This window comes from Vigna radiata, chromosome 7 (genome assembly GCF_000741045.1).
Source record: "Vigna radiata var. radiata cultivar VC1973A chromosome 7, Vradiata_ver6, whole genome shotgun sequence".
NCBI lineage: Eukaryota > Viridiplantae > Streptophyta > Magnoliopsida > Fabales > Fabaceae > Vigna > Vigna radiata.
The window spans coordinates 50,227,480-50,240,194 of NC_028357.1; the positions used below are offsets into that span (position 1 = coordinate 50,227,480).

General features: G+C 30.6%; 1 protein-coding gene and 1 long non-coding RNA gene across 3 annotated transcripts in view; both read left to right on the top strand.

Moving 5' to 3' along the window:
* The first annotated feature begins 1,014 nt into the window (after nt 1–1,014).
* On the top strand, nt 1,015–7,468 carry LOC106768429 (calcium permeable stress-gated cation channel 1). 2 transcript variants are annotated; one of them, XM_014653592.2, is made up of 12 exons: nt 1,015–1,357; nt 1,803–2,152; nt 2,230–2,385; nt 3,024–3,159; nt 3,644–3,745; nt 4,001–4,117; nt 4,210–4,290; nt 4,783–5,123; nt 5,219–5,464; nt 6,054–6,378; nt 6,458–6,691; nt 6,793–7,068. In XM_014653592.2, exons 2-12 carry the CDS (start codon nt 1,839–1,841, stop codon nt 7,066–7,068), a joined length of 2,328 nt encoding a protein of 775 aa, XP_014509078.1. In that variant the 5' UTR covers nt 1,015–1,357; nt 1,803–1,838. The 2 variants fall into 2 exon arrangements, with proteins under 2 accessions (XP_014509078.1, XP_022639874.1); XM_022784153.1 differs by lacking the exon at nt 1,015–1,357 and having other exon boundaries at nt 1,839–2,152; nt 6,793–7,468.
* A 4,383-nt stretch (nt 7,469–11,851) lies between these two features.
* The window catches only part of LOC106768072, a 2,639-nt gene continuing 1,775 nt past the window's right edge, over nt 11,852–12,715 (top strand). The window contains exons 1-2 of the long non-coding RNA XR_001376213.2: nt 11,852–11,992; nt 12,140–12,212. This is a non-coding gene — a long non-coding RNA (uncharacterized LOC106768072). The remainder of the gene's footprint in view (nt 11,993–12,139; nt 12,213–12,715) is intronic.

Sequence of the window (12,715 nt, forward strand, 5' to 3'; positions counted from 1 at the left end):
ATAAAATGGTAAATTAGTTTTATATAGCTGAGTTTTTCTTACAAGCACGTTTAGATTGGCTATATTAAGTAACTATAATTTTAATTATATTGAAATAAAATAAAATAGGTGTCTTGTGCTGTAGGTGTAAATGATTATTATTTTTATTATTCTTACTAAGAAGAAGTTGGCTTTTCATAACCGTCCAAAGAAATATTCAATGTCAAGGTACACGATGGGTTTTATTTACATTCTTAATTAGCCGCCACACAATTTTTTTCTTTTCTAAACAAACTCTACCATTAAAATGAGATTGAAATGAAATTTCATGGTTTTATAAAGTCTTAATGATTTCATGTTAGATAACAAATAAATTTTCATAACCCTTTTAACTTTGAAAATGACGTAATTAGGTGTGATCTCAACTAATAATACACTCTCAAAATTCAATGCATCCTTTTTAACCAGTTTTTTCATACTAATTTTAAAAAATAAAGTTGAGGATTTTGTGAGTTAAAATTAACTAATATATAAATTAAAAATAAAAGTTTACGATTTTAACTTTATTTAAGACTGTTCTGATAATAATTTATATCAAAGAAAAAGGAGAGAGCCGGACACAAAACGTGGGGTATTCCAATTGGCCCATTCCCACGGATATAACGCAGTCTCCACACGGAATACATTACGGTGTCGTTTTATCGTTGTCGCCTCGCTCCATCTCATCATTTTTCTGGCACCAACTTCATCTTTCTCACTTTTATTTCCGCCACGCTCTGTATGAGTGTGTGAATCCCACTCTTTCATTTCTCACCAAAGAATGAAAAAGTAGCCGTTGAGGAACCCACGTGGCACCTTGCCGACACGGTGTTTGTTGGATTGACGTCCACATGCTTTGCTTATTCTATCTTCCAAATACTATTACCAATCATTTTCACAAAATCACATAAATTGTTAATTATTAATATTTAGTAAAATTTTTCACAAAATCTCACATAAATAAATACTAGTAGTAAATAAAATAAATATTATGACAGTGGTGCACGGGGTGTGTGTGAGAAATAGAATTCAGTGTTGTGTTGTTCGCCTGTAACGTAACAAGTAAGCTCCGACACTGTCTTTTGTTACCCTATCTCTCTCCTCTCTCTCTCCTCTCTCTCTCTCTCTCATTCATTCCTTCCATGGAAGCCAATCTGAATGTCAGTGATCTCCCAAGATAGTTGGTGTGTTGGGTAAGAAAGGGCTTCAAAGTGACGTGTCTTCTAAGGAGGTTTCACTGCACGGTGGTGGCGGAATCTTTTTGCTTCGTTCCCTTTCGAAGATATCCGAAGACCCTTTGATTCAACTTTGGATCGTCTTCTCTGATTTTCTTCCATTGGTGGGTTTAAACAAACTTGGGGTTTCCCTTCACCCAACTCTGTGTGTGCAATAACCGCAAACAGCGACCTTTTTTCTTATTTTCTATTTCTTGAAAAGAAAATATAACAAGCTCTTTATATTTGTTTCTCCGTTTTATCCCAAGAGCAGTTAATTTCTGTTGTTGTAGTAAAGGAAACCACTTCATAAATTACTTTGCTTCAGGGTTTCTATAATTAAGGGTAGATCAGAGAATGGTAAGAAGGTTCAAACAAAGACGACCAATTAGTTATGAGTAATTTGTGTGAATTTTATGGAGAGAAAAAAAGTCTCTACTTTCTAATTTTGCTTGAGTCGGGACCGTATAAAAATTAATTTTAACAAGATCTTTACTGAATTATCTGTGTTTTTTTTTTTTTTGTTTATCTACCCTTGTTTGTTACTCATTTCTTTTGATTGTTGTACAGGTGTATACTGTGTGTTCTTTGTAGAGGGGAAAGAAAATGGCCACACTTGCAGATATTGGGCTTGCGGCTGGGTTGAACATTCTGAGTGCGTTTATTTTCTTTGTGGCATTTGCTATTCTGAGGCTTCAACCTTTTAATGATCGTGTGTACTTCCCAAAATGGTACCTGAAGGGTCTAAGAACAGATCCTGTGCACGGAGGAGCATTTGTGCGCAAGTTTGTCAATTTAGACTGGAGATCATATGTTAAGTTTTTGAATTGGATGCCAGCTGCACTTAGAATGCCGGAGCCTGAACTTATTGACCATGCTGGATTGGACTCTGCTGTTTACTTGAGGATTTACTTGATAGGGTATGCATGAACATTGAGTGAATACCACATCTACTGAGGAGAACGTGATCCTGATGCTTTATGTTTCTGTTATGCAGACTTAAAATCTTTGTTCCAATAGCATTCCTGGCATGGGCAGTTCTTGTTCCTGTTAATTCCACAAGCACCGGGCTGGAAGGCGCGAAATTGGACAACATAACCGCCAGCGATATTGATAAACTCTCGATTTCAAATGTTCATAAAGAATCTCAAAGGTTTCATAACCACCATCCTGTGCTATTACAGTTTTTCACTTTTTGCTGCTGTATCTTCATGCTATTTAGTAAATTAGTTTCTAATCCAAAGCACTACCTGCATTTAAAGATGCATTGGTGTTGAGGCTTTAGGTCTAGTGTTTCTTCAGGCTATTTAGTATTAGTTTCTAATCCAAAGTACTAGCTGCATATAAAGATGTATTGTTGAGCACAATATATATGGTTTGACTATGTTGAGGCTTTATATCCAGTGTTCAACCTGGTGCAACCCTAATATACTATTGAAATCTTAACTGTTCTACGCCTTTGCTGTAGATTCCTTGATTTATCTTAATTATTTTTGTTCTTATCAGAATCTTTATCGTTATTTCTTCTATTCTCTTAATTCTGTTGTATTATAATTTCTCTGCCTGCTCACGAGAATCCTTATCATTAAGATAAGATATCTTGCTTGTTCATTCCAATTATCAGCATTTCATTCTTTTTATGCATATCTCGCTTGTTAAAAGTTTTGAAGTTACTGTTAAGGTGGTCCATGTCACTCTATGGTTGTATACTTATTATACAATTTTGATTTTCTTAAATTGCCATTGCTATTATAACTGTGTGCTCTACTAAAGTTTTGTGTTCTACCTCAGGTTTTGGGCACACATTGTAGTTGCTTATGCATTTACCTTTTGGACATGCTATATTTTATCCAAGGAGTATGAAAAAGTTGCCGCTATGAGATTGCAATTTCTTGCGTCAGAAAAACGTCGCCCTGATCAATTTACGGTAAATTTGATTTTTCTCCATTCTAACTAGGAACTTTTCTTTGTTTATTGTTGCATATTTTGGTTCTGTTTTTGTCTACCACACTTTTTTTGAGTTTGGGCAGCTTTGAGATTGAGAGTAAGTGATGAAACTTTAATGGTTTATTTCTTGTGCTAGAGGTGGTACACTACTTAGTTATTTTTTCTAGGCCTTACTTTTCGACTCTGTAGATTACCAGTGAGGAGTTGCTGGTCATAGGCAAGCATATTAACATTCTAGCTATCTATGGATGGTGTATAAAAAGGGTGTAAAAGCATATCGATAATGTAGTGATGACTGTTATACTGCTTTTAGAAGCTGTCCAATCCATCATCATTTTTATCCTTTAACAAGTTTTGGGAAATTGTAGTCATGGACTGAACTGTGGCACCAGTTACATGTTGGTATTTAGATGTGAGATATTTGATTGATCATATTTTTCTTATAGAGTTTTCTTCTTCTTCAGGTACTCGTTAAAAACATTCCACCAGATCCTGATGAATCTGTAAGTGAGAATGTGGAGCATTTTTTTCTGGTCAATCATTCGGATAACTATCTTACTCATCAGGTTGGTTCCACCTGTGTACACTACTGCTTTAATGTTTTGCTCTCATTTAAGAATTTAAGATGCACTGGGCAATGGTTTCTAATTTGAAAGTCCCATCTCTTAGTGTAATGTTAAATTTGGTAATCATCTCATTGTTTCTTAAATGATGTATATGAAACATTTAGATCTATTAGGAAAATGTAATTTTCACCTTGCATTTGGGACTGAGAGGGGAAAATAGTTTGTTTAAGCTTATTTATTGTGACATTATCGCAGGTTGTTTATAATGCAAACAAACTATCAAAGTTGGTTAAAAAGAAGAAGAAGTTGCAGAATTGGCTTGTATATTATCAAAACAAACTTGAAAGAACCTCAGAAAGACCTCAAATAAAGGTATTTAATTTTAATCTGACATGCATTCAGAAGTTTGTCATAACTATCTTCAGATTTACTACAATCTTTCTATCTTATACGTTTTTTACTAGACTGGTTTCCTCGGTCTTTGTGGAGTGCAAGTAGATGCGATTGATCATCACAACACTGAAATTGACAGATTGTCAAAAGAAGTAAGTAGCATTTGTTTTCTTTTTGGAGTTGTTACATCGCTGTGTGAAAATATTTTTTAATATGAACTCATCGTGCAGATAATATATTTAAAAAATTAAAAATTATGAAAAAAGTTCTTATACGGGAATGAAATGATAATTTTTGGAATTCATTTACCAGACAATGGTATGTGTCATTTTTGGTTGTCTTTTATCTTTATTAGATGCATGGGTATTATTCTGCTTTCAAGGTGTTATTTCTTCCTATAAACGACTCTAAATTCTTGCCTTCACTTATTATTGCCATTGGACAATTCTCTGATTTTTAACTAGAACTTTGTGCAACTAAAGTTTGGGAAGATTTAAACATATGCTGAAGGAACTTGTTTAACACCAAATTTTCCTTAGGAGATAATATCCGCAGATTTAATTGGCCTTCTTATGATTTCATAAATTCTGTCTTTAGTAATTCTCATGATGATTGCTATAATTCAAGCTTATTGTCTTCCACAGATAGCTTTAGAGAGAGATAAGGTCACCAATGATCCCAATTCTGTCATGCCTGCTGCATTTGTTTCATTTAAAACTCGATGGGGTGCTGCAGTTTGTGCACAAACCCAACAAACCAGAAATCCAACACTGTGGTTGACTGAGTGGGCTCCGGAGCCACGTGACGTCTATTGGTCTAACTTGTCGATTCCTTATGTTTCCCTCACTGTGAGAAGGTTGATCGTAGGTGTTGCATTCTTTTTCCTCACCTTCTTTTTTATGATTCCAATTGCAATTGTACAAAGTCTTGCAAGTATTGAAGGAATCCAGAAAAGAGCGCCATGGTTGAATCCTATTATTAATATGTAAGTCTCATCTCATAGTTGTGTACCTCTGAAGATATAATTCCATCCACAGGCATCCCTGGAGGTTACTAATTTTAATTTGCTTTATTGTGCAGTGGTTTCATTAAGTCATTCATTCAAGGTTTTCTACCTGGTATTGCATTGAAGCTTTTTCTCATCTTTTTGCCAACAATATTGATGATCATGTCAAAGTTTGAAGGCTTTGGGTCTATTTCATCTCTGGAGAGAAGATCAGCTTCTAGATACTATATTTTCAATCTTGTTAATATATTTCTTGGGAACATACTTACCGGAACAGCATTCGAACAGCTGGACTCTTTCATTCACCAACCAGCCAATGAGTAAGTCATTCAAGATACAAGTCTCTTTTTTACTTTTTGAAAATTATTTACTCCCTCTGGTTTTAACATAATCACAGACCAGTGAAAATAATCATTTTAGGGTGATCTTTTGTACAAAAGTGTTACCAATGTGTCTTATTAATCTTCATTGTTAACGACTTAAAATTTTACTTTCACTAATCGTTCATTCTGAACACAATTCCTCATAATATTTATAATAGGAGTAGCGAAGGAAAAAAAACCTAAAGTTATATGGGACTCGTAAAGCCTTGTAAAAAGGAAAATAAATCTGAAGTTGTATAGAAATTATAAATACCTTATAAGAAGAACCAACAATTTCTTTTAAAATAGCCCTTATAAGGACAGGAGGGAGTGCATTTTTGTCATGATATTTGCTTTGTTTGATTTCTTACATATGTTCTAGTGAACCAAATTCTGGCTGCGTAAATTTGTAGTACTTGAGGTGCTCAACTATTACATCATGTTATTGTTAAGAGCACCAACATCATGGTTGCATACACTGCTCCAAGATGTCGTCTTAATTTACACCATGTCGATATGATAAAAATTCTTTATATGTTCATGTCAGATATCCTGTAACAATCGGCACTGCAATTCCTTTGAAAGCAAGTTTCTTCATCACTTATATAATGGTTGATGGATGGGCTGGTATAGCTGCGGAGGTTTTGATGTTGAAACCGCTAATCATATATCACTTGAAGAATTTTTTCTTGGTAAAGACCGAAAAGGATAGGGAGGAAGCTATGGATCCTGGGAGTATTGGTTTCAACACTGGAGAACCTCGAATACAATTGTACTTTTTGCTGGGTCTAGTCTATGCTGCAGTCACACCTACTGTTCTTCCTTTCATAATAGTTTTCTTCGGGCTGGCCTATGTTGTCTTCCGTCATCAGGTAGTTTAGTCACCAAGAATTATATTGTACATGTGTTGATCGTGTAATATGAGCCTCTCATGTTTCTTGCCAACTGCAGATAATCAATGTTTATAATCAAGAGTACGAGAGTGGTGCAGCATTCTGGCCTGATGTTCATTTTCGTGTCATTATTGCGCTGATAGTGTCACAGGTAGTTCTGATGGGACTCCTGACCACCAAAAGGGCTGCTTCATCAACTCCATTTCTAATTGTACTCCCAATACTTACCATATGGTTCCATAAATACTGCAAAGGCCGGTTTGAACCTGCATTTGTTAGATATCCCTTGCAGGTACGTCAATTGATCATTCTGACCAGTAATAAACGTTTATCACATGTTTTTTCTGTCATGAAATTCTTAAGTTGGTTTCTCGATTGTAAATGTGTGAACAGGAAGCAATGATGAAAGACACATTGGAACGAGCCACAGAACCTAACCTGAACTTGAAAGCTTACCTTCAGAATGCCTATGTTCATCCAGTTTTCAAGGCCAGCCTCGGTGAGGACGATGACGAAGACGAAGAGACTATGAGTCTGAAGTGGGAAAGTGAGAGTATTACTGTGCCCACAAAACGGCAATCAAGAAAGAACACACCATTGCCTAGCAGAATTAGTGGTGCATCATCTCCTTCTCTCCCTGATGCCATTCGAAATCAGCCAGAGCCATAAATCATGGACCAAGGAATGATATCATCGTTGTTGAACCAACCACAACATTGGCTAAGGTTGGATGTGTGTTCACATGTAACATATCTATTGACACGTGATTCCAGCATAAACTGAGAAAGCTGAGTGGTAACAAGCTGGTGTTGCACTTTGTGATCGGCAAGAACAAAGTTTAAAGTAGAGATTCTTTGATGATATTTCGGATTTTGTTAATAGAGAATTTGTTCCACTGATGTAGCATAGTAGTTATACTTTCAAATCTGTATGACCGCAGAATGCTGTAAATTATCCAAAAACTCATCATGGTTTAAGATTCTGTGAATAATTTTCTCGCTTTCTTTACCTTTGACTCTTGTACTTTTGCACATCTTTAACACTCAGTCACCTGGTTCCGTTGTGCTCAGTTTCTTCTTCAATTTAATCTTTCAATTATTCATAGAATGTGAAATTCAGATGAAATCCTCCCTATATAGATAATGTATAAAAATATAGAAGGAAGGAACTAGTCGGCACCAAAACTTTTCAAGTTAGAAAAATCTCTATGATAGTAGTTCACTGTCTAATACGATTTACGTAATGGTCAACTGAATCACAATATTCACATCTTATATTTTAAGTTTACAAAAAATTCTTGTTCAATAAATTTTTAGATTCAAATAAGTCACTTAATCTCTTCCCCTAAATTGTAAGCAAGAATTTCGCCTTATATATATAATAATAAATGTATTGATCTATTCATTGCCAGATCACATCAATACTCTTCCTATTTATCTTTTTCTAATTTTCAACGAATTTATCTATTAATTTAATATCTGTTTCTCGATAAAATCTTACATATTTTTTTTTGCAAAAAAACAAATATTTTCCTTACAAAACTTTTATATTGAATAATTTGTAAAATCTAATTCAATCATCATCTTAGTACCATCGCTCTCTCTCATCTTTATAACATAGACTATATGAAAACCTTTGTTGGAATATAACAAGCAGAAACATACTTGATCAAATATATATATATATATATATATATATATATATATATATATATATATATATATATATATATTATGTTTTCTTATGTGATATGTGAATGTGTGAATAAACCAAGGTCTTAATTGTGTTTGCCGATGAGATATGATTTTTTTTTAATACAAATTTTTCATATTGAAATTAAAATCTGTCTTTTCTACCCATTTTTAATGGTAAAAAGTGTGATAGTCAATGTATCCATCCAAATTATTATAATCCTTTGGTTTCAAGATATAACATAATTTGGTGAATGAAACTTTTTATGAATTTAAAAATAAATCCTATGAAGGGCAAATGACATCATACAAAAGAAAAGAAAAAGGAAAGACTCTTGTTTTTCCCCAATTTTGTCCATATGTCATTAAAATGTTGTATGAGTTCTTAAGAATTAAGTGGTTGGATAAATATGTATAAATATATTAAAAAAGTTATCTTAGAAAAAAAAATCACCTATATTTTGAACAATAGAAAACAAAAAAAAACATAATTTTTTTTTCTTATATTTATGTATATACTCATAATATTGTTTATTTTGAATTACTTCCTTTAAAATAAATAAGCTCAAAAAAAATAATAGAAATGATAAAAAGAGTCAATTGACTGACTGAGTCAATAGTATGACAAAAAAAAAGAATTAAGATGATCTTTTCAACCTGATAACCAAACATAATTCTTCCCACTCTACTTGTCAGGTAAGTCTGACATTATTAAAAAACTTAGATGTATCTTAGAAAACAATAAATAATAATAATAATAAAAGAAAATTACATTTTTTATTAATGCAAAAATGTATCTTAGAAAAAAATCACCTTTAACAATATTTGGAATCAGAGAAAAAAAAACATAACTTTTTTCTTATATTTGTATATATATACACATAATATTATTTATTTTGAATTACTTCCTTTAAAATAAATAACCTCAAAAATAATAATAGAAGTAACAAAAGGAGTGAATTGACTGAGTCAATAATATAGTCAAAAAACGGATTGAGATGATATTTTAAACCTGATAACCAAGCATAACTCTTCCCACTCCATCTGTCAGGTCAGTTTGACATTGTTAAAAAACTTAAATGCATCTTAAAAAATAAAAAAAATAATAAAAAAAAACTTACATTTTTTTATTAACGGAAAAAAAGTATTTTAGAAAAAAAAATTCCGGATACTTCAAACAAGAGAAAACAAAAAGAACATAAATTTTTTTCGTATATTTATATATATACTCATAATAATATTTATTTTGAATTACTTCCTTTAAAATAAATCAGATCCACAAAATAATAGAAGTGATGAAAAAAGTCAATTGATCGAGTCAATAATATGGTCAAAAAAATGGATTGAAATGGTCTTTTTAACATGATAACCATGCATAACCCTTTCCATTCCATCTGTCAAGTCAGTCTGACATTATTAAAAAACTTAAATGCATCTTAGAAAACAAAAAAAATAATAAAAGAAAATTACACTTTTTTATTAATGAAAAAAATGTGTCTTAGAAAAAAAATCATCTTTAACAATATTTGGAACAGGAGAAAACTATAAAAACATAACTTTTTTCTTATATTTGTATATATAATCATAATATTATTTAGTTTGAATTACTTCTTTTAAAATAAATAAGCTAAAAGAAATAGAAGTGACAAAGAGAGTCAATTGACCGAATCAATAATATGGTCAAAAATATGAATTGAGATGATATTTTCAATCTGACAACCTTGCATAATCCTTCTCATCCCATCTGTCAAGTCTAACATTATTAAAAATCTTAAAGTATCGGAAAAAAACAGAAAAAAAATAATAAAAGAAAATTACATTTTTTATTAATGAAAAAATGTATCTTAAAAAAATCACCTTTAATGATATTTGAAACAATAGAAAACAAAAAACACAGTTTTATATATATATATATATATATATATATATACTCATAAATTTATTTTGAATTATTTCTTTTTAAAAAATAATCTAAAAAAATAATAGAAATGACAGAAACAATCAATTGACCAAGTCAATAGTATGGTAAAAAACATATTGAGATGATCTTTTCAACCTGATAACAAAACGTAACTTTTCCCATTCCATTTGTCAGTTAGTTTCACTTTATTAAAATATTTAAATGTATCTTAGAAAAAAAATAATAATAAAAGAAAATTACATTTTTTATTAATGAAAAAAATGTACTTTGGAAAAAAGAATCATCTTTAATAAGAGAAAAGAATAAAACATAATTTTTTTTCTTATATATATACTTGTAATATTATTTATTTCAATTTACTTCTTTTGAAATAAATAAACTAAAAAGAATAATAGAAGTGAGAAGAAGAATCAATTGACCGAGTTAATAGTGTGATAAAAAAATGGATTGAGATTATCTTCTCAATCTAACAATCTAGCCTAACCCTTTCTATTGTAATTTTTTTAAATGAATATGACATTATTTATTTTAAATTAGTTTCTTTAAAATAAATAAGCTCAAAAAACAATTGAAGTCGAATTTGATTTAGGAGTGAATAGTCTGGTAAAAAAATATATGGAGATCACTTTTTCAACTTAGCGTCACCCTTCCCATTTTGTCCAATCTTTTCTGTCGAACATTATTAAAAAAACTTAAGTATAAGAAACCCATTTTTATTCAAAAGAGTCTAACAATCCATATTGCAATTAAGCATGAATAATCTGTTTCAATATACGATCCAGACAACCCATTAATTTAACGGATTAAATTGCAAAATTCAACTTATTCAATTCAAATATATATATATCTTTTTTAGCCTATGTATATATATTAAAGGAAATAAACAATAAAATATCCAGGGACAAAATTAAAACACGATCTGCAGAATGACTGACAAAGTAGTCGACATTGTGTCTTTTAGATAATATCAATAAGTGTATGTGACTCTGCCTTTCTTCTTAATATTTTCTGTAATAAATGTAAATATTAAATGATTCTTGGAAAATGTTAAAGTATTAAATAAAACATTAATATTAAATATAAAACAAATATTTGATAATATTTGAGTCATTAAAATTTAAAAATAGATTGATATGTATATTTATTAAAGGAAGTAATTTTTTTACCAGAACATTAATAAAGGAGTTATAAATGTATCAGAAAAATAGTGATCACAGAAGGAAAGTATCAATCTGTTAATAGTAAAAAGAAATAAAAAAACTCAAATCATTATAACTATTATAATGGGATGAGGTTAATTTTTATGCCAATCATTAATTTTATATTTTATATTTTCTCAATTAACATTGAGTGGATTTTCTGAAAACTATTAAGTTGACTAGCATTATATTTCGCGAGTGGGGAATCTTGATTTATGGAAATCGTGAATTTTGCTGATTCTGATTTCTAAAAAACAGTTGAAGTATATACAATTGAAAAAAAAATTAAAAGATTTACATAAATATTAAAGAATATATTATTAGATTTGATGATATTAATATAGTGTGTTTTTAATAACAAAAAAAAATATATGGTGAGAAACTTGAGTAATATATATATATATATATATATATATATATATTTATTTATTTATTTATTTATTTATTGTAAGAAATATACTATATATATATAAACTTGAGAACCTGTATATATAAGTAAAATATACTATATGTATATATTAAAAGAAATGGGTGAAAGTTAAAATAAAAATAAAGAGAGGGGCTTTTTATTAAAAAGAAAATTTGTTTTTAATATTGTTGTTAGACCCTTGTCAAAGCTGAAGCCATTTTTCTGAAAACATTATCTCTCTAAACAGTTTCTTCTTCTCCTAGCTCTAGCCTTCCATTCCACTGACTCGGTGCATATTCTGTTTGGTGGTACCCCTACGACTGTCCCGTAGAGAGCTTCCAAACCATTCGATTGGTTTTATGTTCCGTAGTCGGTAAGTGGTTTTTCCCTTTTCTCCGCTGTTTCTAAAACCTAGGGCATGCTATTTTACTGAATGCATGCCACTAAAAGCGTTCTATTTCAAATTTGTGGTAATTTCTAGCCTAAAAAGCTAATTCTATCATCATTTGGTGATTTATAGGGTGTCTTTGAAATTTGTTGTGAGGAGCATTGTTTAGAGCGTTCCTGTCAAGTTAAACTGTGAAACTTTCCAGGTAAAGGGAGCTAGATAAAATTTATTGAGTGATTGTATGTCGTTTAACTGTGTTGCACTTGGTACTTATATGCTGTTTTAGTTATGTAATTAATTGTTGAACTGGTTGAGTTGCATATTTTATAATGACTGATTGTGAATATGTTAATTATTATTATTTGGAAATAAATTGGGGAAAACTTTGTTGTTGTAATTAAATTGGTTGAAAGGGTGTGTGTCATGAGAGAAAAGAAAGGGAGAGTATTGGAATGTTTTAGATAATAGAAGAAATAAACAGGAGAGAAATTTGCATGGGAATGGCCTGATTTCAACTTCTGCACCTAAGGTTTTATATATTATAATATATTATACATGTGAATTCAACTTCTTCTGGAATATAAGGTTTTATATATATTATAATATATTATTTACGTGAATTCAAGTTCTTCTGTAATCTAAGCTTTTATATATTATAATATATTATTATTATAACACAATTATATATATAAAAGCACTTATAATAGT